The following is a 27,388-nucleotide window of genomic DNA, read 5'->3' as shown; positions in this document are numbered from 1 at the left end:
TGCGCGCGCCCCGCCCCCGCCGCGCGCCGTCCCGCGCTCGCCCTCCCCGGCGGTCTTAAAGGAGCCGCGGCTGAGCACAAGGCGCTGCGGTTCCGCACCGCCCCGCCCCGCCCCCGGCTGGGGGTTGGAACCGGCGATGCACCCCGCTGCCTGCGTCCTGCACCCTGCCGCGTACATCCTGCACTTCACCCCGCTGCCTGCGTCCTGCACTGCACTCCGCTTCGTCCATCCTGTGCGCTGCACTCCGCTCTGCGCGTGCTGTACCCTGCTATGTGCGTCCTGCACTGCACCCCACTGTGCGCATCCTGACCTCCGTGCACGTATCCTGCACTGCACCACACGATGTGCATCCTGCACTGCACTGGGTGTGCCCTGCACTGCACCACACTGAGTGCATCCTGCTTATCACTGCCTTTGGCCTCACCCTGTACTTCAAGGCGCTGCACTTGTGCATCCTGTGGACATCCTGGCGCCGCTGTACCCATCTGCTCAGGAGAGAAGAGAGAGAGAGAGAGCAATGATGCACGCTGTCACTGCCGGCTCTTTGCAGGTCCCCTTCGTCTTTTGGCGAAGGGAGAGGGGGGAGCGCTTGCCCCATTTGTGATGGGGAACTGCTCGCTGCAGGGTGTTGAGGTCACTAAATGTTTGCAGGGATTCAGAGACCTAAAAGAAAAATTCAGGGAGCAGAAACCTGCCTGAGGACTATCAGCTCCACTTCAGGACATCTCTGTGCTGGAAACTCTCCTTGTATCTTTGCCCGGTTCTTACTCTTTAAGTAAAAGATGTGGTGGAGAAGCTGGGGAAAAGTAGCAAACCAGGACCTCAGGGGAGGTGGGGATTGCTTCCCAGGGAAGTTTTACCTTAGTGAAAAACCGCAGCTGCAACAAGAGCCGTGCACTGCTGCTGGAGCGGGGACTGCTCTGTCCTGGCCAGGGCATTTCCATGGAGCAAATATCTGGTCGGAGACAGCATTTAATGTCCATGCTTGACTTCAGGTGTCACCTCAAACCAACACTGGCTGCTGGAGCTGAGTGAAGGGAAGCTGCCAGGGAGCTGCTGGGGGCTGGTGGTCAGTGCTGTTGGGTGGCCAAGAGCCCAGCAGGATTTAGGAAGCATTTGGATGGGTAGCTTGGAATAAGGGGCTGTGTGGAGCTGGTGCTGTTGTAGGAGGGATGAGAACCTGTCTGTACACTGGGATGTGCTGTGGTGGAGGGACAAGATGGCAATGCAGAGACACCCACTCGCTGAGCCCATCCTCCTGGGCCTGTGGGTGCCAGCTCTGTTGTACTGTGGGGATATTTTAGGATGCTCTCCTGCATCTGCTGGCCTGTGTCTCTCCACTGCCTTTGGAGAGCCCTAGCAGAAGACAGCACTACCGGGATAAGGATCACTTGTTCCTTAGTCCAGCAGTGCAAATGCAACTCCAATTTTGCCTGTTGCTTGGAAACCCCAGAGGCCCAGGAGCAGCAGCAGTGTCATTTCACAGTCTGCCCAGTGCCACCTGATGTCATTGAGCCTGCTGACTTTGGAAGCTAAATCCACTCTGGGGGCCCCGGGGGGGGGGGGCACCATCCTGACAGCCATCCTCCACCTGCCACTACCATCTTGTGCCCCTGGTGCAGGAGAGCCTCTCTTCCAGCCAATGTCAAGTCCATCACGGAGCTGTCCTGTGCCTCCCCTCCCTGTGCTGTGGTGCCCATTGCAAGGCAGGCATGGGCTCTACTCTGAGGTCCCACCAGTCCTCTGTGCTCTGGTTTGGGGGGGCTCAGTGCTTGGTGCTGGAGGCTCTCAGGAGGGCAAGTGCAGCTTGCTTCACCTGAGAGCTGCTTTCAGTAGAAGTAGCCCTGAGCAATCTTTTTCCTCAGACATCCCTAGGTACAGGTGCCCCTATGCTCTGAAGTGCTGAGGGCAGTTCTCTGGAGCAGTATAAGGTACTTTCTGGCTCTTCTTACTCCACTGCTCATTTCTTTCAGTATTTTCTAATTTCTAAAACCTTCCTGGATGGCACTGGGCTCTGCCGCTGGCAAGCAAGGGCTGGGTTTTCCCTTAGCCATCAGTCCTGGAAATGGAACTCACTGCTGTTGCTGTGCTGCCCCAAGACAAAGACAGAAATGGTTTGTGAAGGTGAAAGTGCTTCTCAGACAGTCTGTCCAGGCAGTGCCAGTGTTGTGGGATGGAGGAGCTGCAGGGGCCTTGTCCTGCAGCCTCACATCATCAGCTCTCTCTGCACTTTTCCCGGCAAAGGTTGATCTAAATTGATCTCAGAAACTTGACTATGGTGAGTTCATTCCTGTAATGAGCTCTTCCCTCATTAGTGTCTCCTAATTCAAGTGCTTCCTAACACCTAACCTACTTCTCTTTTGCTTCAATTTAAATTCACTGCTTCTCAGTCACAGCAGACAGATCTACTGACAACTTTGAAATCATGTTTCTTCAGGATCAAAGCACGACTGTGCAGACAGACAGATAGCAAGGAACAAATCCTGACAGACACAGCCTCCCAGCAGAAGCAGGACCTTGGCACCAGGATATTGCCACAGTTTTTGACACTGGACTGTGAACGTGGTGATGATGAGTTCTCCCACATGACAGGTCCCTTCTGAACCCTCCTGTGCAGATCACAGGTCCTTTATCTCAGTGTAACTAGATTTAATTTTCTTACATCCATTCCTGTGAGAACCACTCAAGGCTTTTTCCCTCCACAAGCCCCAAGACTCCAGTCCTAGCGCCTGACATGGGATTTCTGGCATCTCAGTGCGAGCACATCAGAGTTACAGAACAGACATTCATTAATGAAGAATGAGCTCAAGGAAGCAAATTTATTGGGATGCTTTACCAGACACTGCAGAGAGGCACAGAGTATACGGAAATTTGTGGCATGTAGTTTTTTTGCTTGCTGTGAGTTCTGGAGGCAGCTAAGAAACTCTGATGAAAAGTCACTCCAGGGCTCAGTGTCTTCCTCCCACAGGGAAGGTACATGTGGAATCCACAAATTTCACAAGTGAATTTTTCGTTCTTGATTATGAACATAATAACAAGGAATCATTGGCAAGCACAGGGGAAAAGAGCTGAGCAGAGGGGGAGCCTGCGCTCAGAGAAGAGAACTGGAAAGTGGCATTTCACTAAAACCCTACTACCCTTGGGCTCCTCCCTCTGCTCCAGAAAGGCTCAAGCTCTTTGGCCATGCAGAGCCTTCGCAGAGTGTCCAGTGTGGACAGGAGGGGGAAGAAGCACTAACAATATGGAGCTGGTTTGATGAGGATAAGGGAGGATTTGCAGTTCCCTTTGCACAGGCTGCCCCATGTCATGCCACCCTTGAAATTCAGCCGTACAGAATAACAAGCTGAGTACCACCATCCGCCCTCATAGCTGTAGGCACAGTTCTTACTGTAAGTGTCCTGATCCTGATCCTTTGTGGAGAACTTCATGTTGTCATGCATGGTATTGGGATTGTCTGAGGTCATGGCATCCCCTGCCGTCCCTGCGTAGGAGCCCAACCTCAGACGGTAGCCGTGGGACTCATCTTCCACACTGAAGAGGTTGTAGTCTGCGAAATTGATGTTGTCTGTGGAGTCCTGGATGATAAACCTGACCTGATAGACCTTCTGCGTGGCAATCTGATGGATGTACTCAGTGCCCAGCCAGTACTCGCTGCGCACGTTCCCAAAGCCATACTTGTAGGTGCTCCAGGACTCAGCCCAGGTGACTGGTGTGTCTTTCTGGTTCCTCTGGATGACCGTCCAGCCCCCGTTTGTCACATTCATTTCACAGTACACCACAAGGTGGTGGAGCCCTTTTGGCTGGATGATGTAGATACCACTGCGGCTGCCAGCAGGGATCTCGCTGCAGTCCTTGGGCCAACCTGGGACAGGAAACAGAGATGGTTATTAAATCCCACACAATGAGACACTGAAAGCACCCGGTGTTTCTTTTGTGCCTCTATCCTTTTGCACACACATTCTTGGGCTGTCTTCCTGTCATGTGCTCACAGGAGTAAATCAAAATCTTGAAATGATCAATGTAAGAGTTGGACTTCCTATCATCCCAAGACAGGATTCAAACTGATGGGAACATGCTGCCAAAATGTCTTGGCCTGCTGAGACCTTCCTTCACCCAGCACACAATGCACCCTAGCCCAGGTTGGATTCAGTCATGCAGTGCTGCAGTGATTTGCCTGTAGTGTGCAGGTTATGTATCACCACACAGACAGATGCAAATCTGGGTTATAAAGCCATTTGTTGTTACAGCATGGAAGCTTTAGAGCTTTATAGTAATCTCAGAAACCTTGGAGAGAGTGTGATCAAGACATCCACATGGCTAACAATTAAATCAGCCCTTGTGATCTCAATAGGGCAAATCCATTGCTTTTCTCTGGGCTTACCTGAGCAGCTCTTTAGAGACTTCCTGACTTATTTGATTTGATTATGGCCTTTCCATGCTCCAGAGTGTCATCACCTTATACAACAAACAGCTGAATGCACCTACGCACTTCTGGGAAGGGACTTGCTCCATTCCCACTACCTCTGCTACTGGTTATTCCTACACAGATAGGACCGATCTTGTGGTCCTATGGGCTACTGTTGACTCAGTCAGTTCAGTGATGCAGTCAGTCCCTGTCTTACCCAGTCTTCTCATCAACTGTATAGTGAAAATAGGAAAATAACGAATAACAACTTCCAAAGGCAAATAATGAAGCATCACTTTCCAGTTTGGATCTCTAGGTAGAAAATTCCCCATGCTAAAGATCCTCATCAACTACTGAGTCCAGGACATGACTGGTAAGAGTCTCCTTGCGGTTATGAGCTGTGACACCTCTGAAGCCTAACAGAAAAACATTTTTCCTGGGAGGAGCCAGGGGACAGGGGCTACGGTGGCTGAGAGCTCTTCATGAGCCTAGCAATGGTGAAACCTTATGAGCAGATGTACTCCTTGAAAAGAGACTTACCATGGCCCGCCGGTGGGTGGTGGGGAATGTCTCTGACCTGTCGAACATGTTTGCCTTCATTACCTGAATTAACAGGAACAGAGGAGACAGGAGTGAGTGTTGAGAGTAGACATGTCAAATGCCTGCTGTGAGAGCATGATCTTCTCCAGATGATATTCCTGTTTTTCTGTTGTTGCTCCTAATTCCAGAGGGACTTTACCATTTCAGATATCAGCCAGTTGGTAGTTTTGGGTAATTTACATGGTGTTAAAATGAGGCAGATGCTTCATTGGTGAGAGGGATTTGGACACACTGTGTGGGGGAAAGACCTCGAATGGTGGTGGCGACACTGGAAGGATTGTTGTTAAAGTGCAGTAGAAGCAGTTAGGAAGGGACTCAGGAAGAAGAGGGGAAAGAAATGTGAGAACAGACACAGGAAAACTGTTGCAGGTATCGGGAGTTGGGAGAGGGGCTCTGCTCAGCTGGGTCAGAAGGGAATTTTTAAGGGCATTGCTGGAAGAGTGAATTAATGCAGTTCTTTTGCAAGGACATCTTCTGCATATCCACTGGTGGCTATAAAACAGAGAATTAATCACAGGCTTATGGAATCACAAAAGCCATTCCTGTCCCCTCTCTGAAACAGATGCCTAACCCTGCAGCAGCTGCTCTCTGTCATCCTCAAATATCTGCTCCCTGCTTTCACTCTCAGCTGGTGCTTTCCTATCCCATCCCTTATGAAGTGTTTAACAGGCCTCTCGCACTGTGTATAAGCCCATTCCTTCTCTTACTACACACAGAGTACGCTTTTTCTTGCAGACAGACTGTAATATTGCTATCACTTCCTCCTCCACGGTCTTCTGATTTTGGGGCTAAACCATTCAGTTCTTCAGCTTTCCCTGATGCAGCCTGCCTGCCAGATTTTTGACCCCTTTCCTTTTGACTCTCTCCAAATGCATCTTGAAGCCCACCAGTAAATGTGGTGGTTGGCCTGAGCCTGTGTGGAGTGGGAAACACTCATGTAATGTGGTCTAGAGGACTTTCCTACCCTGGTATTTACTTTTACTACAGCCATGTGAAGCTGTTCACTCATGCTCCTTTTGTAAGCCACAGTCTGCCCCTGCTTCTTTCTGCCTTCACTTGCCATCCGTTTGGAAGCATTCCTCCACAAGTCAAGACTTCTGAAATTTAGCCTGTCTTCTCTGGCATGCCTCCCTGCTTACCCATCTTGCATTCGTGCTGCTCATGTTTTCAGAGCACCCTACCAATGGTCTGGGTGAGAGATGAGTGTGAAGCCCAGAGCACACCCCCTTTCTCAACTCAGACTTGCAGTTCTTGATGAAGCCCAAGCTCTTGTCTCAGTCACGGGTGCTCCCTGTGTCGGTAGTTTCCTGACAGCTGACCTCTGCAATGAAGGCTGATGTGAAACCAGCATCAGACACTTGGACCTTGAGCTCTTCTGCCAAGAACTCTTCCTCCTCCCTTAGAAGGGAAGCAGCTCTTTCTGTCATGTCATGTCCTACCCACAGTCCCCAGTTTTATTCCAGGAGCATTTCTTGGAGGCTTTCTCATTGCTCCAATATACCCTGGTATTTGTAGGTTACTCTGTGCCATCATCTGATTGCTCTGTGTCAGTACCACTGCTTAGACTCTTTGTATTAACTTCATTTAGTTCCTCTTTGTATTCACCTCTCTCTTGAATTCAGTTCTCCACTGACCTTTTGATTTCCAGAGGTGGCCACTGTTCTCCATGGCCTTAAAACATTGTTTTGAGAGATTGTCTACCTTAATATCTTTAACACTGTTTCTCCAAGGAAGAGCCCATGGCCCACAACACCCTTGGTTTGGTCTTGCTGCCAACGAGACTGAACCTGTCCCTTCTCCTGGGATCCTATGAACTCTGGGCTTTGGACTGTTGAACTCACTTATGGACAGAAGAGCTTCATGCCAGACAGAAGAGACAGGCAGCAAGCAGAGGAGGACTCTGAGAGGAAATGATTCTTGTTCCAGCAAGACAGCCTACATTGCATTGGCATTGTTCACACATAGAGAAGTATTTAGTCCTTCCTCTGTGTTACAGGGATGTGGTTAGGCTGCTGAAGACGTCTCCGTAGGATCTGACTGAACATGACTTTGTTTGCCTCTCCCTGTTGTAGTGGTATACTTACCTAGCTGGGAGGACTCTGGGGGAACATTGATAATTTCATCTGTCGTGCCATTGAGGAGATGCAAGTTTTGTATCTCCAACGCAAGAAGAGATGTTGCCAGGGCCAGCAGGCAAGTGAAAAGCAGGAGACAAAGGCACTGGCTAGCTGAAATGGGAAGAGATTGGAAAAAGAAGAAAGAGATCATAACTCTTCCACTAGAAAGTCATGAATCGCATTTGACTCCTTTACTTGCAGAGTAAAAGAGGAAAATAAAATTCTTTATGTGTACAGCTCCCTCTTGGAGCTGTAAGCCCCAATTCACTCATTTAGGTGAGCTGCCATATACTCATTGGCAGGAGTCATTAGCAGTGTCACCTGCTGCCGGTGGTGTTTGACACAGGAGAAGTGCGAAAACCTTGTACAAATGCAAAGTGACTGTAATCAGAAATCCCTGTAAAAACCAGGTCTCAGGGCTATCTCAGGAGATAACAAGTAGGGTGAGCATGGAGGGAGGAATCCCCATTCCTCTCAGCTCCCATCACACTCCTGTGACACACTCACATGGTGTAAACTGGGACTACTCCTGCCTCCAATCTGGGTTTGTGGGCAGTAAGAACCCAGATGTCTGTGTGGGAACAAGCCCCAGGCAGGGCTGTCTCTCCTTCTCTGCCCTGCATGAAATCAGCATGACCGAGAGGGGCAGCACAAACTTCCAGGAATTACTGCCTGGATGGTGCAAGTTATGCCCTTTATATGGTTATATGACTATTTCAATATTTCCATATGTAGCCAGCTGCTCTGGTTTGTTCTTGTTCAGAACAGCTAGGAAACCAGCACACTTTTTGCAATATTGAATCTAAATAAAATTATAGAAAGTTTATCACAGTTCCTAGGGAGTGGGGCATTGTGGAGACACCTGCCCATGGGGAAATCTGTTCTTGATATGATAGATGTAGCTCACCCTGGCAGATTGCCAATCTGATCCCACCACTGTTCAAAAAGGAGCAGAGCCAAACCTATTGCACTGCCCTGAGATACATGGGTTTGGCACCGTTCCCTGAGATGACTGAGAAGGAAAATGACCAATGATGCTGTCCTGGAACCACTGTGTGCAATTGCAGCCACCCTAGAGACAAGCACTCCTTTCTGGGAATGCTCAGAGTCATCCCAATCATTTGTGCTGGTTACAGTTTTACAGCAAAGATCTTTTAAACACACTCAGTTCAACTGATTTGCTTCTCAATTCCTGCATAACATTTAGTATCTCAATACACTTGTGTTTAGAGGCATGTTTAAAGACATCTCTTCTTTAGGCCACCAGAGAAGCAATGCTTCCTCCACTGCTGGCCCATTGCCCCATGAATGGTCATGAAAGGTCTGGGTAGCGAGATGCAGGGGAGAGGATGAGCCTCTCCTGGGTGTTCTTCTGGGGACAGGAGTGGATGCTTTCGAGCACCTAACCTCCAGATCTTGATACTAGTTCAATATCTCTCCTTAAGCAGGAATGTCTAAAAAAAATCTGGTTTTTATTCTAGGGTATTTAGTACTTTCCTTGGAGAACTGAAAATTACAAAACATGTTTGGTAAATATGAGGCTTGTAAAATGGGCTATCTGGCACTCCAGGGCTATGCTGATACAGCCTGAAAATAGCAGAACATGCAGGCTCCTGCTCCAGTTCCCAGCCAGGGCACAGTGAGCCCAGGCAACGTAATGGACTTAGCATCCATCCCGTAATGGACTGGGATGGCTGGGGTGTGGGGAGAAGGGAGCCCTGCAGAAGACAAAGTGCTGTGATGCCCTGTGATCCGCAGCCACACGCAGTGCTGCTGTCCCCTCCCATCCCATCCCACACTCACCCATGCTGTCTCTGTGGGGACCCTGCGGAGCGGGAAGCCGAGCAGTTTTGGCCTGGCCGGAGAGGTGTCCAGCCTGAAAGTTATAGGGCTCAGCAGGTGAGGGGGTGGAGGCACGAGACCTAAACCACAGCACTTGTCCTCTGTTTGGCAACAGGACTAGTGGTTTATGGCTTATTTGCTCTTCATCATTAAGTGATTTGTCCTCAACAATGAAGGCTGTGTCTCATGAAGGTGAGCTTTCTTCAGAGGCAAAGCTCTGAAGAGCTTTCTTCAAAGGCAAAGCAAATAATTTGGTGCCAATAAGCAAATGCCTTAAAACAACTGCCATTTACAGTGCCTGGCTGCCCCCCTGCCCTGGCAGCATTTCCCCAGGGAACGGCATCCTCGGGGCACCTCTGCACATTTCAACTCGTAAGTAAATACCCAGATGACATTCCCTCTCCTGGATGGAAATCAAACATCAGGCGTAAATCTCTCTCTCCAGAGCAGGCATCAAGCCCAACAGCCACTGGGGACCCCATTAGACCCTTCAGGGAAGAGGTACTCTAGTGTTCCTGGCAAATTGTGCATCGAACTTCAGAAAGTGCCACTCCAGGTGCCTCCTGACGTGCTTGGCCTGCCACCACCACGCTGCCTCTTGTACAACGTACACTGTAGTCTCTCCTGGCTCCGCAGCCCTTGTGGCAGTCACAAGGGAGTTTTGGGAATCGTGACATGACACTGGTGTAAAATGGTCTCAGTTCAAGCCCCTCTCTGCTACTAGGAGTGCTTACACCATGGATTTCTTACAGAAAATGCCAGACCATCCTTTTCCTAGGGATTGATACCCACAGTATTCTGAGTTACAAGGACTCCTGTACCCCAGCATCCACCTTGTGCTGGACAGCACAACATAGCCAGAGCCTGCAGAGGAGCAGGCTGGGCTTTTGTCACAGGCTGTTTGCTTGCAGCGTGGCTGCCTGGTCATGGAGGCTCCTGTGCATACCCTGATGTGCTGTTGCTTCTGCTCAACAGCAGATGCAACCAAAGGCAGGCAGCAACCCTCAGCAGAGCCTCACCAGCAGCTTCCAGTCCCTAGCCAGCTTTTCCAGGAGGCTGTGGCCAGTGTTTGTGTTAGGACGTGCAAAGCAGGCAGGGGGGAGGCCATAGAGGGGATTTCTCTGAAACTCCAGCTGTGTCCTGGGGCCCAGCTCCTGCTTAATATATGTTTGATATTGAAAGAGCCACAGTTTTGGCACAGATCTGTTTGCTGCTGCATCTGGAAAAATGCAGCCAAGGAGGGTGAGGGAAAGGATTATTCATTTCCATGTGTGAGATGACACCTGGAGTGCTATGTCCTGTGTGGGGCTTCCCTGTGCACAACAGTGACTAAAACTCCAGGAGTCCACCTGAGACCACCATGACAGTCGAGGCAGGAGCACATGACATATTGTGGACAGTCTGAGAAAGATGGGCTTGTTCAGCCTGGAGAAGGGAAGGCTGAGATGGGATCTTGTTGCTGCCTACAGCTACATGGTGGGAGGGTGGAGAGCAGATAGAGTCAGGCTCTCGGAGCACCGTGTCTCGCTTTGGACCTCTCGTTACAAGAAACACATTGACAGACTGGAGCAAGTCCAGTGGAGGCCACCAGACTGGTCAGGGGCCTGGAGCTCAGGACATGCCAGGAGAATCTGAGAGAACAGGGCTTGCTCCACCTGGAGAAGAGCAGACAACGGAGAGGTCTTATTGATGACTACAGCTACCTCATGGGAGGATACAAAGAACTTGGAGCCAGACTGTTCAAGAAAGTACATGGTGGTGGGATGAGAAGCAATGGATCTAAGTTGGAACATGGAAATTCCAGTTAGAAATAGGGACTTCTTTTAACATGAGGTTGGTCAAATAGTGGAACAGGTGCCCAGAAAGAGGCTGTGGGATTTCTATCCTAGAGGTGTTCAAGACTTGACTGGACAAGGACCTGATTTTTTAGATCTGCTTTCAGCAGGGATTGGACTAAATGGCATCCAGAGGTCCCTCCCAACCTAAATTATTCTGTCACCCTGTGATTCTATGACTCTCCATGGAGGTGCACAGGGATAGGATTAGAGGCAACAGCCATAAGGGAAGGGAGAGAAATTACAATTAGATAAAAAAAATTTCAGCCCGAGGGTGTTCAAAGACTGAAAAAAAGAAAAAGAGAGAAGTTGTGGGACCTCCATTCATTGACATATTCACAACTGACCCAGACAGGACCCTAAGCAACCTATTCTAAGTTGTCCCTGCTTTGGCCTCGAGATCAGACCAGAGACATTCAGAGGTCCTCCTGGTCTTGGTTACCTTGTGTTTCTCAGGTTCTCTGAAAAGCCCCCTTCCCAGCCCTTATGCCTCTGTATTTCTGCAGGAGCACAGCCATGGCACCAGGCCTTGTGCAATATGCAGAACTGGCTGCAGCAGAACGTGTCTTGAGAAGCAACTTTGTAAGCTCAAAGAGCTATAGCAAAAGCCTGAGGGCCTATGGAGCATGAGAGACCCGTACAGCCAGCTAGGCAGGTGTGATTTGTTCTTTCAGGATTAACTGCTACTGTCATGGCCCTGAGTGCACCAGTAAGCCTTAGTGGCTGGTGACCAGTCCCACCTGGCACCTTCACCTGGGCCCATGAGGCCTGTTTCAGCTCGGCCCTGGACCTTCAGTCCTAACCTGAACCACACTGTATGAGTACTGGTCTCCAGTCCCCTTTCTGGCCTTGCTTTCTGGATGGATCTTAGACCTGCACTGTAGATAGCTTATTCCCTTGATGGACCACTCAGATCCATGTTGTAGCTTATCTCCAGCCCTGCCTTTTGCACTCTGTCCTTTTGTCCAGGATCTGGGACCCAGTTCACTGCTTGCCTTGCCTGGGGCTGTTGCCAACACTCAGCTCTGCCTGCTGTGCTCAGACCCAGCAGGACAGAGCCCCACCATCAAGGGCATTGCCTCCTTGGGGTGCACTCTTGGCTTCTGACTTGCCTGCCTGTGTGGAGCAGCCAGCCTTTGCTGCTCCCAGAGAGCTTGCTCATGCCTTCGTTCTCTGCCCTTGAGTCCTGCATGGTGCTCCCTTCTCTGCCTCTCTGGAATGGTTGTCCTCAGCTCTGCTTCCAACTCATATCTGCTCAGAGGTCCTCTTGCAGCTGTCTTCTTAGAAAGAGGTCCCACATCGGCGTGATTTAGAAAATCTTTGTTTGATAACTTTGAAGACACCATCCACTGGAATATTTGAGCTAAAGTCAAAACTGGGGTCTCTGCTGGTCTGTAGATAAGCTGTCCTGTTGACACATTGTTTCTTTGAAGGAAATACTATTTGCATCTATTTGGAGCAGCCCAGTGGAGCCTGCTGTACACAGGGGCAGGGGAGGACTTCCTCTGCATGATCTGTGGGGCCCATGTTCCTGCTGCACCTGGAAGCCCTGTTGCCACCAGTGATCCCAGTGCTGGCTCACCAGCAGAAGCTTGCCTGCCAGACCTGGCACAGGCACCCCACCCCACCCCAAGGCATTGCATTGCTCAGTGCTGGCATTAGCTCTGGGGGCACCTCATGGGAGCCCGTAAGTCACTCAATTCCTCTGCCCCCACAGAAAGAGGATGTGGCCTCTCTGCCTGGGGTCCCTCTTCCCAGGGCCGCTTGGGCCTTTCTCCCTCCATAGGCTTGAGAGTGCTGCTTTTATGATTCTCCCAAACTAAATGAGGCTGTGGACAAGAGCTCCCAACCTCTAACCAAGCAAGCAGGGGTGACATCTAAGGATTCAGACGAAAGGTGATCCAGGGATCCCTTACCCCGGCGAGGTCTGGATGCTGCTGTCCATCCAGGCCTGCGAGTTGCACTGCTTCATGTGGGCTACTGCAGTACAGAAAGTTTGATGGGAGCCTCAGCTTGACACTGGCTTGCTGTGAACATCAGGTTTAAACCTGTGCCATGAAGAAGACATCTGGTCAGTAGGCTACTGAAAGCAACACAGGAGAAGAAAGTAGAAAGGCCACATCTTTATTCTCTTAAAATTGGCTTGACAAAGTGATGGAGCTGTCTGCACCTTCTGGCATGAAGAACAGCCCTCCCAGACAATCTGTCCTGAGACCATTTTGCTCTCATAGAGAGAGCAACCCCTGGTCGACATTTCTGGGGCTGGGGGCAGATCTGCAGGGTCACACCAGGCCAAAGACAGGGATTGGGAAGGAGAGTGGCAAAGGGACCCATGGGCACCTGTTTGTTACCTGGAGCCCTTGCTCTCTACTTAGAGCATGCAGATTGGGGTGCCAGGGGACATTGTGTATACAGTGACTTCTGGCTGCTGGACACTGGTTCCAGCCTAATGACTTAACTCATTGATCCTGAAACCTGCCAATGGAGAGTTAGCAAGCAGGCACGTCTCTTGAGGACCTGTCCTCATCTTTCCAAGGTCACCTTTGGGACTGGGCACATAGGAGACCTAATCTCTCCTCCTTTTCTAGTTTCTGGGTGTATGTCCTTGTCCTTAAAAAGCTGGGTCTCTCCAGTTTGATCATGGCTGTCCAGAATCTGCTCCAAGTGGGCAATTCACATGTAGTGTTTGTGTAGCTGGGAGTGTCAATAATTGAAATCCCTCATCATGGAGGGGATTATTTTGTACTTCTCTGGCTGGAAGGGCATGCCTCCTTCCTCTCAGGGGGTTTAGTTGTGCTGTCATGGGATCTGAAAACTGCTCAAGTCACAATCTGGAAGTGCGTCCTTGTGCCTCTACAAACAACAAGTGTGAACAGAAGTGGGTGTGTGCAGTGCCTATAAAGTCACCGTGGAAAGCTTGGCATGGGAGGGTGCACCACAGGATTCCTGCTCTCTGCTCAGCTGTGCTGTTGTGATGGGTGAGTTATCTTCCCAGCTGCACACTTCATTCATGTGTGGTGCTGGGCTCAAACAAGACCTGACCAGGGTGAGTATACAAAGGCACAAGATGACTAGCTGGACAGCAGCCATGATCTTGCCTGGGTGATAAATGCTGCACCCTGGTAGCAGAGGGGATGCAAGACCAAAGCACCAAATGACACACATGCTTGGTGCCAGCCTATGCTTTCCCCAGGCTACCTATGCCCTGTATTCCCATGTCCTGTCAAGGGAAGTTAATGTGGAGACCTAGATTTCAACTTGGTCCTTTCCCTTCCTGACCAATGCATGTGGCATATGTGGTTGCAAAGGGGTTCTTCCCCAGGCATCTCCCCCAGTAATGGAGCTAGTGCAGGGTGTAGGGGTGTGCTGGTGGCCAGCACAGAGGGTTTGGGCTTGTGTCACTGTGTGGGCCCAGGAGACTTCCTCCTGTCTGCTTGGGAGGTGGTATCTGTGCAATAGGACCCACCCTTTGGATCTGGTTTCCCACTAGCTGTCATTGGGCTGGAGTGGCTTATATAAAAGGCTTAAGCATGACTACTCCAAAAAGAACTGTAATCCTCCCTTCTGGCAAACTACTCTCCCCAGATCTAGCTGTGTCATTGTCTTCTCCTAGCTACTCTTGGGTTGTAGGTTCTGAGAACAGATCTCCAGGTTGCTGTCTGGTGCAGGGAAGGTGCTGATCAGGAGGATGACGAAGCCATTTCTCACCTTGCTTCAGCCCTGCATGGGCAGAGCCTGCACCAAAGCTGCAGCTTCTACCACCCTGGGAGCCCTATGCTCCTACCTGCACCCCGTGGCTCTGCCTTCCTTGGTCCGAGCTCTCTGGGGGCTGTTGGCAGGGGCAGAGGGGGCTGCCCAAGGATCCTAATGGTGCTGGGCCCTTTCCTCCCCAGGGCACCAGGCTGGGACAAGTTTGCTCCGTGGGGACCTTGTCCTCCTACCCACAGTGGTGGCAACGCTTCTCCTCTGTGCAAGTGCTGGCCCAGCAGTACCCACTGCCAGCTCCCGGAGTGGTGAGTATGTAGTGGGTGGGGGGCACTGGCTGGGCACCAAGGTGCAGAGCAAGAAAGTGTCTCCCTAGCTCAGCACTGACTCTCAGGTCTGCTAAGTGCTAGGAAGGCCAGCATGCACCCCGGCTGATGCACAACACAAGAACTCCTCATACACACAGACCCCTGGGCCATGGCTTGTAAGGTAAGCAGCCTGACACCTGTCAAGCCATCCTCACCCCTTTGGTGGCTCCAGACTGAAACCAAGGGGTTTCTGCCCAAACATCATAACTTGGCAGGATTGCTCTGTGGTGTTTCTGTCTTTTTACACTTCAGTTCTAGGAGACATCCTCCCAGCAATTTTTTTTTTTTTTTTTAGCTTGCGTTGCTCCTGCAAGGGAGGGTTACACTCCCTGCAAGACCTGTGTGCCCCCAAAAAACAGAATTTCATGGGCTGAATTGGAATTCCCACAGCAAATTGTCCCTCATTAGACACAAAACAAGAAAAACAAATTACACAGCAAATTAGTTTGGCAAGTAGGTCATGACAGATCAGTCCTGCTAACAGATAAACTGCAACAAGCTGGGGGAAGAGGTCCCTGCAAGATCGAGGTAGAACTTAGCCTTCTTTTGCAATGCCAGGACCCCCAGGGAAAACATAAATTTTCGTTACACATCCTCATCCAGTGGAGCATTTTGGACACTTCTGATCCATGCAAGAGCTGTACCTCAACATATCAAGGGCCTTGTGTGAGGGCCAGATATACTTGGAGGACATCGCTGGCATCTGGAAGATTTTTTTCCCCTCTTTTCTTGGCCAGATGCATTAGAAGGCTCCAAATGAAATAGCAAGTCACGAGAAATAGATCCTAGGGCTTTTACCAGGGCCACTGTCTTAGACACCTTCAGTTGCCCTGTGGATGAGCCAGTGGAAAAGCCACTCTACACTGTGGAGTAGACCACAGATAAAACGAGCCCTTTTTGTCCTGAGTCCTCACTTCCCTACAGGAACTCCTTGTTGCCCTGACAGAGTCATATGATCTTTCTCTCTCCCACCCCAACCTGTGTTTGCCACTGCTGCTGTTGCAGGGTTCCCTGCAGACTGCAGCCATCTCCGCAAGACCAGCCCCAGCGGGGTGTACGTCATCCAGCCGGCAGGGTCTCCCCCACGCGTGGTGTGGTGCGACATGGACACTGAAGGCAAGGGCTGGACTGTTGTCCAGAGAAACTCTCATGACACTGAGCTCACATGGAAGCAATCCTGGACCACCTACAAGTACGGCTTCGGGAACGTTCAGGGCGATCACTGGTTGGGCACCGAGTACCTGCACCTGCTGACACAGCAGGGCACCTACAAGGTCCGCTTCATCGTACGGAATAAAGCCAACGTCACCCATTATGCTGAGTATGACATCTTCAGGGTGGAGAGTGAGGCTAGTGGGTACCCACTGAGGCTGGGCCGGTTTTCTGGTGATGGGGATGACTATCTGACCAGCTATCACCCCAAGAAGGGGGGCATACATGACAACATGAAGTTCAGCACGACCGACAAGGACCAGGACCAGTACAGTGGGAACTGTGCCAACAGCTATGGGGGCTGGTGGTACGACAGGTGCCAGAATGTCCTGCTTAATGCCAAAAAACACATCCTTTGGCCAGGATTCTGCGATAATGGTGACTGCACATCCTCCCTCATCCTGGTCAAACCCACAGATGTGTGCTGACCGTGCCGCAGCGCCCAGCCTCCCAGGAGTTTGGGGGAGTGCCACCATCCCCAGCTCAGCGCCCCATTCCTGTGCCTGCCAACAGCCCTGTGCCAGTCCCAGTGCACCTCCTGCACTGCCTGCAGCACCTGAACCATCACCAGCTGAAACACAGCAGCTCTGGCTCAAGAGCAATCGCCTGGAGCTCCGGGCACACGGGCAGCTTCGCCCAGTGCCGCAGTGCTGGCTGGCACTGGGACGCAGGCACTGGTTTGGGGTAGGTGTGCCCACTCCTGTCCTGGAGAGGGGAGACAGTGAAAGTTCCCTTCCCTGTGCAATTGGTGTCTCTCTGCTTTGCTCAGACCCTGCTCCCTCCCTGGGCCCCATATGCCCCACAGCTCTGCTACCCATGGTGGGAGAATTCAGCTGCAATAAACCCTGGAGCCAGACTTTGCTGCCTTGTGTCTATCTGCTGCTGCGACACTGCACATAAGTGTTGGGTGATCAACCTGTCCAGTCTCTGGGGTGGTGGACCTGGGGGAAAGTAGGTGTATTATGCAGGTCCTCTCCTGGGCAAGGAGACACACCTGCCCAAGATGTGCAGAATTTGCCTCCCCCAGGGCTGGCATGGTGGCTGCTGGTTTCAAGATGATTTGCTCAGGCAGTGCTGGGCCAGGGTCAGCTGTAGAGCTGATTCTGCTCCCAGGCTGAGCTGGTGCAGAGCTGGTGTGGCATGCGGGAGTTTTGTGCTGATTTTTCTTTTTTTTTTCTGAAATACTTCAATGTTCCATAGTGAAAGGCCTGGCACCAATTCTCCCTGCTGCTGACTGACCCCAGCATCAGCCTGTAACATGAGCTTTTCTCCCTTTGGTATGGTTGTACACAGCTTAGAAAAGCTGTTGTACCTAATTCTGCCTGTGGTTTGGTTCTCAGGTCTCTGGATGCAATATTGCCTCCAATGGCTTGTTGCAGCCACTGCGCACTGAACTGTGGCTGTAAGGCTACAACTAGCCAACAGGGCCAGCAAAACCCTTGCTTACAGTTTGCCCCTGTCCATGGCTAGGTAGTTGCTCTGTGCTGGGAAAGGGCAGAAACCAGCATGGATAGGAGTGTGGAGAGGGTGGTGGGCTCCCTGAGGGCATGAGAGATGCAGGTCACTCAGTCCCATTGTGCTGTGCTGCAGAGCGGGAATGTGGCTATGGATCTCCTTTGTGATGCAGAGAAGTTTGAACTTAGGGCTTGAAAGAAGCCACAGTTCCTCTCCTCTGTCTTTGGAAGAAAAGCTGAGCTCAAGGAAGGCTTGTGGCTGTGAATCTTGAACAACTTGGGACTCTCAGGCCAAGACCTGTGACAGAGGTCCCAGGGCACCTTGCAGAGCTATGGCAGTGCTGTGTTCCTGAAGAGGTTGCACAGGCAGCCTTGGCTGCCCTGGAGGCAACTGTGGGCCTGCAGCCCTGATATATGGGGAGTTGAATGTATGAGGGTGCTGCTGGTTGAGAAAGGCTTCCCAGTTTAAGCTGACTTGAGAGTAGCATTTCTGGACTGAGAGATATGCCTGGGGGCTTAAAAAGTCATTTGCACTCCAGCCTGGATGTACAACCTAACTGGAGAGGGGAGGCTTGACAGAAAAGGGTTTGGGCTTCCTGGTAAACGGCAATTTGCCCAGGAGTCAGCAATGCACCCTTGCAGTGTTGAAGGTGAACTGCATCCTAGGCTGTATTAGCAAGAGTGCAGCCAGCAAGACATCACCCTCCTCTGCCCAGCCCTGGAGACCATATCACAGGTACCATGGCCACTGTTGAGCTATCCAGTGCACAGAGATATCACCACACTGGAGCAAGCCCATATGGACCCAAGCTGATCCAGGCCTCTTCAAATTCCGGGACCCCTGCCATGTCAGGCTGCCTCAGCTCTTAGACTTGCCCCAGATATCCCAACCATGCAGCACTGTGTGGCCTGGCAGTGCTGTTGTCCCTTTCTTCCCTGCCCACTCTTCCAGTTACCTTCCAAGGCCTGGACCAGCATTCACAAGGTAAACAAGGCAGGATGATGCTGGCCTGGCCTGCTGTCTCTGGTTAGCTCCAGGTCACGGCTGGTAGGGCTGAACTGAGCTGATGCTTCCCTCCTACCCTCAGTGTTTGCACTTGGCCATGTGGTACTGCATTCCCTTTTGGAAAGATCCACACCTTAAAACCCAACTCTCTTCTTTAAGTGAAAGTCTTGTCTCTAATACCTCATTTGAGTCTTACGAAAAATTTTCCCTTGAAAGTCTTTTCTTATTGCACCAGGAGCCTCAGGTCTGCTTCTAGCAAGAAACTGGCAGCAGTTGTGAGAAGATCCCAAACAAATGAGGGACATTTGCACATGTCTGCAGGTTCTGAAAGCAATTTTATTCTGCAGGACGAACACAGACTACAGCAGGGAAATGGTGCATACATGGCCTGCCTGGGCTCAGAGCAACTTAGATCAGGTTAGCTAGTGATGACTGATACTTTTCTGCTGAAGTCATCTATACCTGCAAAGAAAAAAGAGAGTAAGACCTTGCTGGATCAGGAGGGCCTTGGATTTCTCAGCACAGTTTTCTCCCCAGAAGGAACATGTTTGGAAATCACAGCATTTATAAAGACTTGTTCTAATGATGATCCCTAAAAACCCACAAGATGTTAAAGGCCAGAGACAAAGCAGGGAGCTTTGCTACTTTTCAAGAGAAGAGGAAAAGAAAACAGCTCTTGATATACAGTAACAACCCTGTTCACCCCCAGCCCCCCAGCCAGCAAAACAGGCCCCAGCAGGGCACTGCTCTGGCCATGTGCCCAGTGCAGACAGGAGGGGGAAAGAGTACTAATGGTACGGAGCTGGTTTGATGAGGGTGGCAGAAGCCTTGCAGTTCCCGTTGCACAGGCTGCCCCAGGTTATGCCCCGCCTTGATGTTCAGCCGTACAGAATAACACACTGAGTACCACCACCCACCACCAGAGTGGGAGGAACAGTTCCCTCTGTAAGTGTCCTGATCCCGATCTTTTATTGAGAACTTCATGTTGTTGTGCACATTCCTGGGATTGTCTGAGTCCATGGCATCCTCCGCTGTCCCCCAGTACGTTCCCAGCCTCAGCCAGTAGCCATGGGACTCATCTTCCAGGCTGAAGAGGTTGTAGTCTGCAAACCTGATGTTTGCAGCATCCCAGATGACAAACCTGACCTGGTAGACCTTCTGCTTGGAGATCTGATGGATGTACTCAGTGCCCAGCCAGTACTTGGTGTGCAGGTTCCCAAAGCCGTACTTATAGGTGCTCCAGCACTCAGCCCAGGTGATCTCTGTGCTCTGCCAGTTCCTCTGGATGACCGCCCAGCCCCTGTCCGTCACATTCATTTTGCAGTACACCACAGTGGGGTGCAGTCCTGTGGGCTGGATGATGTAGATGCCACTGGGGCTGCCAGCAGAGACCTCACTGCAGTCCCTGGGCCAACCTGGGGCAGGAGAGAGGGTGATTTAACAAAAGCTTGTGCAACAGGACAACGCCATGTTTCACCCTGTGGCAGGACAGAGGGACATTTGGCCAGAGTACCTGGGGGATAATCATCTGTCCCAGCCCAGAGAAGTCAATGTGCTTGGCTGGAGGTAAAAGTGGGTTGGCCTTAGCCCTCTGTTCCTCTTCCATATGGGACACCTAACAGGAGGTAGCCCCAGTGAAAGGCTCCAGACCCCCTGGGCTGTGCTGGTATCAGTCCAGAAGGCTGATATGGACACTAGTGGGCTCCTTTGGGTCTCCTGAGAAAGGGGTTGTGTCACTAAAGCAGGGTCATGCTGGGGAGGAAGGTGAGAGGACCTTGCCCCTGCCTGTGACTGAGGGAACAGGAAAAAAATGACCCCTTCAAGCACACAGACACACTTATCAGTCTGCACAGTGCACACACACACACATACATACACACGCACAACACTGCAGCCTGCATTGCGTACACCTCCTCACATCCACCATCCTCCATCCTGGAGCAGGCCAGGGCTAGGGATCATGTAGGGTCCTTCCCCACCCAGAGCTGGCTGTACATAAGCACACAACACTGGAACCCCCCTGTGCTGGCAGGTGTGGTCTCCCCATGTCTTCAGCTCGCTTGCTGAAGTAGGACTTCCCACTACAGTTAAGTCATCCTGCCAGATGGGCAGAGCTTCTCTCCCCATCTGAGCAGAGGCTGGGGTTGATGCCGCGTCTCCCCAGCCCACCTGCCTGTACACACCATGGAGGTGTTTTTTGGATCTGAGGCATCATAGCACACCCTCTCCCAAGTGTCATTTTATCCAGCCTCCACTGGCCCAGAGCATGGGCTAGGGCTGTTTACCAGCCAGGCCTGACCCAGACCAAGGAACTGAAAGGTGTTGGTGAGAGCACTGCAATGCCCACAGGATGCTACATACTGGTTTTCTTCAGAGCACTCACCAAAGTGTTGGAGGGAGATTTCCTGAAGATATTTAGGGTTTGTATATGTATGGAGTGGCCTGCAGCAGCCAAGACCAGCACACAAGCAAGGAGCAGAAGGCACTGGGCTGCTAGAAAGGGAAAAGATGGAGAAAAGATGAAACATGACCCTCCTTCCAGAGAGGCAGGAAATCCCACGGCTCTAGTGCTGCACAGTGTAACACAACCATGTGAGATGCAGGAGTGCACCAAGCATGCTGAGCAGCACCAGACTAGTCTGTGCAAGCTGGAAAGCTTGCCAAAAGGCCTCAACTTTTTTGCCCAAGGGGTAGACAACCTTGCCTTTTCCCCTTGACCAGCTCCCAAAAAGTCATGCATGAGATGATAGTTTTGGGTGGAGGAAAGCACCCCAAACCCGACTGAGCCAAATTTCCTCCCTGGCCCCTGAAACAGGGGACTGGCTGGGGTGAGCTAGAAGGCAGGGCACAAGCTGCTGGTGTTCAAAGGGGTGGCAGGTGAGCATGCCCTTAGAGGGCACTGATGCCACTGCTCCCCATCAGTGTGCGAGGACCAGCGCATGGAGCCTCTCCCTATTGCTGGGCTGCCATACCTGTGCTCCTCCCATTGCTAGCAAGGAACCCTCTGCTTCCTAGCCCTGTACTCACCCATGGCGTCCACGCTGGAATGCTCTCTGGAGTGCAAAACTGTGGAGCGGCAGGTCTCACAGAGGCATTTGTAGGGCCCTCTGCAGTGGGCGGTCTGAGTGGGTCCTACCCCCTCTCCCAGATTCCTTTCTCCCGGAGGAGGAAATCAGGCTGGATTTCCTTTGTGCCCCTAGAAAACACAAGCCAAGATGAAGGTGCCTGTGGTTCTAGGTGCATAGCTTCCTGAGCTGCAAAGAAAATAAACCCCTTGCCAGCAAGAGTCCTTGGAATGGTCTTTTGTGTGAGTGCTTAGCTCGTTGGCTGGAATTTCCCCTGGGAACTATTCGGGAGCTTTGAAGAGTGCAGCTCAGTAAAGAAACACTTGAATGCCAGTCACCAACAAGTGTGGAGAGCAAACACTGGGGATGTTCCTGCCTCCCACCATTACAGCAGGGTGCTGCCAGATCAGTTGGTTCTTGTTTAATGTGCTTTTGACAAGCCCAGCCTAGCTCTTGGTGGGGAAGTCGGAGCAGGCCCAAGACTCCCAGAAAGACTGCCTGTTGTGGGACAGTATTTGGAGCAGCTGGTGTTTTCTGGACTGCATGACAGCAGATGGAGGATTGTGACAGAGGTGATCTCCATCTGGGGGAAGCAGGAGAAGTCTCTACTCCCCAGTGGGCCACAGTCCTGATCTGGAAGGATACAGCTGATTTGGCCTGCTGAAAGACACTGGCTAAAATGTTTCTGTAGACCAGTTGAGACGGCTGTGGTCTCTGGGGCATTGGTTTTTGGAGACTGATCATGCAGGATGGATGGCTACAGAGGAAAGCAAGTGTCTGCCCAGGAATTGAGCAAAACTAGGTGGATGGAGGGCAGCAATGGGGATCTGAGCATGTACAGTGGGGAATGGAGGGGTCTGAGCATGCACAGAGGGGAAAGCAGAAATCTTGACCCTGTGTGCATAAAGAGGAAATGGAGGCAATCTGAGGGTGCATGGAGGGAAAATAGAGGGGAGCTGAGGGTGCATAGAGGGTCTGGAAGGGATCTGACAGTGGAACCCATAGGAAATGAGCACCCACAGAAGGGACGGGTGGGATCTGAGTGTCGATGGAGGGCAACAGTGGGAATCTGAGGGCACTTGTGGAAAAAAGGGATGTGAGTGTGCACAGAGGGGAGAAGCCAGCACTGAGCAGATGCTGAAGGGAACAGAGGAGATCTGAGTATTCAAGGAGGGGAACAGAGGAGATCTGGGTGCATACAAAGGGAAATGGAGGATGCTTGAGTATGTAAGGGAGGGACTGGAGAAGATCTGTTTATCCAAGGAGGACAACAGAGGGGTTTCAAGAGAGCAAAATGAGGGGAATGGAGAGGATATGAAAGCAGCTGGATAGGAATGGAGAGCATCTGAGAGTGCTTGGAAGTGAACAGAATGAGTCTGCGGGGATCTACAAGCACCCAGAAGGGAACAGAGGGAATTTGAAAGCATGTGGAGAGGCATGGTTTGGATGTAAGGCACACAGAAAGGATGGTGGGGACTCGGGGCTGGAGATCTGAGCATGCATGGATGGGAACTGTGGGGTTCCAAGGCACAGGTGGGGGAGCAGAGAGGATCTACAAGCACTCAAAAAGGAATGGGGGGTAATTGAGGGTCCACAAAGGGGAACAGAGGGAGCATAAGCTTGCATACAGAAGAATGGAAGGGACCACAGTGACATGTGGAGGAATAGAGAGTTCATTGAGGGGATCTGAATGCACACAGAATTGAATTAATGGTTTTGATGTGCCCTCTGATGCTCCCCAGGGTCTTTTATTTGCCCTCTGGTGCAATGGAGAGGCTTCCGTTTGGTCCTCTTGTCCCTTAAGAATCACTCCATTTACCTTGTGGCAAATGCACCTTCGGCCGCCTCTGATTTCCCTCCTGTACACCTCAGACTCCTCCGTTGGCCTTCTGGTGCCACCTAGAGTCCCCCATCTTCTTTGCAGTACATCCCAGTGTCCTACATCTGCTTTCATTTTCATGCCAGAGCACTCCGTATGCCTTCAGGTACTCCCCAAGCCCTCCACTCCCTTCTCATACACCCTGTTTCCCTTTGCAGATCCTGTCACCCCGGAGACCCCGGCAGGGTTTCTGGGCAGCAGAGACCTCTTTGTGCAGGATGCTCAGTAGAAAGTCAGGATAAGACTCCAGTCTGGAGATAGTGATAGTCCATTGCTTGCTGGGGCCACAGACCCAGCATGTTTGCAGAGATAGGGAAGGTCCGAGGTCAAGCCTGGAGGCCAAGTCAGCGGGTCCCATCAGGGGCAGAACTGGAGGAATGAGACTGGGCATAGACATAGCTGCTGCACAGCTGCCATGTAGCCAGTGGTAAAGGCACAGCTTAAAAGCAGATCTCCAGGGGAAGGAAAAACAGGCCGTCACTTCTAGATTTTTTTCATGATAGCCCTTTTCAGTGACAAAGCTGACTTTGGACATGGCCAGCTAAACTTCTTAACTCAGTGAACTACACTTTCAGAAGGGGGAAAAGGACTCAAGGGTGCTGGCATCGTCCTGCCTCCACAAGCAGTAACATGGGAATCTCTGGAACTGTCCATGCAGAGCCCTGTGGCAGGGGAAGCAAGCCCTGATGGCTCCTGGGGCCTGCTCCTGCCTTGGGATCTGGGTCTTCCCTTCCTACAGGGAAGCACAAGGATCCCAAGTGCCAGTTAAAGACAGGTTTGTGCTTCCATAACTGGGGCCAAAGGATAGACTCTCTGGGAGCCCAAGTGTCATGGTTACTCTAAGGTCTCTTGGATTATGGCCCCACCGTGTGTTCTTCTCCCATCTGTAACAGTCACAGTGTTTGGGGTGGGTTGGGTAAGGGTCTGGGTGCTCTGGGCAAATTCAAAGGCCACAAACCTATGGGAGGCTCTTGATTCAACTAGAGGATTGTTTTGGAAGGTGTGCCCATCTAGGAGGGTGAGGGTAGAGAGTAGTGTGATGTGGGACCTTAATAAGCGTGGTCTGACCAGCCCCTCTTTGCTGCCATTGAAGTAAGATGTTTTCTGGCACTGGGGAAACAAGGGGTCTGCTGAGGCAGGTGGCAACGTGATGGCCTCTCTTGCCATCTCATTGGGATGTGATGGCAAGTTGTGAAAGGACCTCTTGAGATCACCTGGTCCAACCCCCTCCTCAGGAAAGGTCAGTTACAGCAGGCCACCAGGGAAAGTGTCCAGTTGAGTTTTTAATATCCCCAAGGATGCCAGTGTTTGGTCACCCTCACAGTGAAAAAGTGTTTTCTCATGTTCAAATGGAACTGCCTGTATGTCAATTTGTGCCCATTGCCTCTTGCCCTGGCACTGGGCACCACTGGAAAGAGCCTGGCTCCCACTTCTTCATTCCGTGCCTTCAGGTATTTATTTATATTGATAAGACCCCTCTCTGAGCCTTCTCTTCACAGGCTGAACAGTCCCAGCTCTCTCAGCCTTTCCTCAAAGGGGAAATGCTCCAGCCCCTTAATCATCTTCGTGGCCCTCTGAGGGGAGGATGCAGGATCCCTTTGATCTTGTTTTTTTTCTGGTGGCTGTTCCTGTCTGTCTCAGGGAGGACAGAGCATGGTTCCACCAGCCTATCTCTTTCTCAGACTCCCTGATGCTCCTTAACCTTTCTACTTCCTCTCGTAGCTCTGCCACCAGGCTGAGCAGATCGCCCACTCGGTCATGCCTCACACAGCTGTTCTCACTACTGCCATCCTTATCAGTGAAAGGCTCTGGCACACCCTGCAGCCTCAGGCCTGGACGGCTGTATGTTTTCGTGGGAGCTCTGTCTGGGTTGCCACATACATTCTGGTGAGTGCAGAGGACATGGCTTTCTGCCAGGTGGATACCATAGCTAAGCTCGTTCTGAGAGGGTGGTGACCACCAATGGGACTCACCTCTTGAGCTGGTAGGGTGATGATGCCCTTCCTGTGCGCACTTCCGCACAAACTGCCACACAAACTGCCACGCCACACCCTGGCTGACATGCCACACTGTTTGCCCGCTCTGTTTGCAGTGCTCGTGGCTGCTAGTCTGCTTTTTATAGGTGTGGGGGTGGCCGCGGTTGCTCTGGCAATGCCTAGGCCTCATCAGCATCTCTCATGAGAGCTGTTGGCTGCCAGCGGGTCTCTCCACTGCCATGGCGTTTCCCTGCCTCAGGAAACCACCCTGTTGTGGTGGGTTGACCCTGGCTGGATGCCAGGTGCCCACCAAAGCCGTTCTGTCACTCCCCCCTTCTCAGCTGGACAGGGGAGAGAAAATATAACAAAGGGCTCATGGGTCAAGATAAGGACAGGAGAGATCACTCACCAGTTACCGTCACGGGCAAAACAGATTCAGCTTGGGGAAAATTAACTCAATTTATTACCAATCAACCAGAGTAGGTAATGAGAAATAAACCCAAATCTCAAAACACCTTCCCTCCACCCTTCCCTTCTTCCTGGGCACAACTTGACTCCCGGATTCTCTACCTACCCCCCTGCCCAGTGGCACAGGGGGATGGGGATGGGGTTTACAGTCAGTTCATCACACATTATTTTCTGCTGCTTCATCCTCCTCTGGGGCAGGACTCATCACACTCTTCCCCTGCTCCACCATGGGGTCCCTCTCACGGGAGACAGTCCTCCACAAACTTCTCCGATGTGGGTCCTCCCCACGGGCTGCAGTTCTTCACGACCTGCTCCAGCATGGGTCCCTTCCACAGCATGCAGTCCTTCAGGAGCACACTGCTCCAGCATGGGTCCCCCACAGGGTCACAATTCCTGCCAGAAAACCTGCTCCGTGGGCTCTTCTCTCCACAGATCTGCAGGTCCTGCCAGGAGCCTGCTCCAGCGCGGGGTTCCCACAGGGTCACAGCCTCCTTCGGGCACCCACCTGCTCCAGCGTGGGGTCCTCCATGGACTGCAGGTGGATATCTGCTCCCCCATGGACCTCCATGGGCTGCAGGGGGACAGCCTGCCTCACCATGGTCTTCAGCACCGGCTGCAGAGGAATCTCTGCTCCAGCGCCTGGAGCATCTCCTCCCCCTCCTTCTTCACTGACCTTGGTGTCTGCAGGGTTGTTTCTCTTACACGTTCTCACTTCTCTGTCCGGCTGCCGTTTCTGTGTGCCCTGCAGCTTTTTTTCCTTCTTAAATATGTTATAGCAGAGGTGCTACTACTATTGCTGATTGGCTTGGCCTTGGCTGGCGGCAGGTCCATCTTAGAGCCGGCTGGTATTGGCTCTGTCGGACATAGGGGAAGCTTCCAGCAGCTTCTCACTGAAGCCACCCCGTAACCCCCCTGCTACCAAAACCTTGCCACACAAATCCAATACACCTGTGCACCAAGATCTGCCACTCTGCTGTGGACTGGGCCAGCTCTTGGGCAGCTTGCCTCAGCAGGTGAGTATGGAGGTATTCATGGGATGGGATATGGAGGAATGAAAAGGAGAAGCCTTGTGTAGGTTTCAAAGAAGGGGATTTGGGAACTGCAAGAGACTGGACTGGGGGTGCTGACAGGACAGAATTATCAGGGATGAAGGCAAGGAATTAGACATCTAAATAGAGGGGATTTGGGGACACCAAATAACGTGACTGGCAGGGACTGAAGGTAGAGGATTTGGGGAGACCAAAATGAGGGACTGGGAGCCCCTTCTCCAGCCCACACACCCCAGGGGACCCATGTGTCTGGGTATCCCCACTCCTCAAGAGGGGACCCAGGCATCTGGGACCTGCCTAGGAACTCCACTGTCCGCTGGGGACCCAGGCACCCGGACTCTGCCTAGGAACCCTTCTGTTGCCTGGAGACCTAGGTGCCTGGGCTCCTCCTAGGAACCCTGCTGTTC

The 27,388-nt window shown here is 51.7% G+C and overlaps 3 protein-coding genes across 3 annotated transcripts in view; all 3 read right to left on the bottom strand.

Moving 5' to 3' along the window:
- Positions 1 to 454, bottom strand: part of VPS37D (vacuolar protein sorting 37 homolog D (S. cerevisiae)) — a 2,679-nt gene extending 2,225 nt beyond the window's left edge. The window contains exon 1 of the mRNA XM_010570080.1: positions 425 to 454. Within this exon, the coding sequence (XP_010568382.1) occupies positions 425 to 454 (30 nt within the window). The remainder of the gene's footprint in view (positions 1 to 424) is intronic.
- Positions 455 to 3,233: 2,779 nt separating this feature from the next.
- LOC104833433 (angiopoietin-related protein 1-like) lies at positions 3,234 to 15,977 on the bottom strand. The gene is made up of 2 exons (XM_010570079.1): positions 15,851 to 15,977; positions 3,234 to 3,862 (listed from the first exon to the last, which is right to left on the bottom strand). The coding sequence occupies exons 1-2, from the start codon at positions 15,975 to 15,977 to the stop codon at positions 3,234 to 3,236; spliced, it is 756 nt and encodes a 251-aa protein (XP_010568381.1).
- Positions 15,978 to 19,000: 3,023 nt separating this feature from the next.
- LOC104833432 (fibrinogen-like protein A) lies at positions 19,001 to 21,575 on the bottom strand. The gene is made up of 3 exons (XM_010570078.1): positions 21,572 to 21,575; positions 19,415 to 19,959; positions 19,001 to 19,006 (listed from the first exon to the last, which is right to left on the bottom strand). The coding sequence occupies exons 1-3, from the start codon at positions 21,573 to 21,575 to the stop codon at positions 19,001 to 19,003; spliced, it is 555 nt and encodes a 184-aa protein (XP_010568380.1).
- Positions 21,576 to 27,388: the final 5,813 nt, after the last annotated feature.

The sequence above is a fragment of the Haliaeetus leucocephalus genome, unplaced genomic scaffold, assembly GCF_000737465.1.
Source record: "Haliaeetus leucocephalus isolate CR32 unplaced genomic scaffold, Haliaeetus_leucocephalus-4.0 Scaffold285, whole genome shotgun sequence".
NCBI lineage: Eukaryota > Metazoa > Chordata > Aves > Accipitriformes > Accipitridae > Haliaeetus > Haliaeetus leucocephalus.
The sequence above is the reverse complement of the archived record's forward strand: the minus strand, read 5'-3'. Positions and strand labels throughout refer to the sequence as shown.

Coding starts and splice junctions, on each gene's coding strand:
- LOC104833433 (XM_010570079.1), bottom strand. CDS start 15,977: ATGTCGCACCACACCACGCGTGGGGGAGACCCTGCCGGCTGGATGACG. Junction 3,863..15,850: donor AGCAGCAGTGGCAAACACAG/GTTGGGGTGGGA, acceptor TTCCTGTCCCAG/GTTGGCCCAAGGACTGCAGC.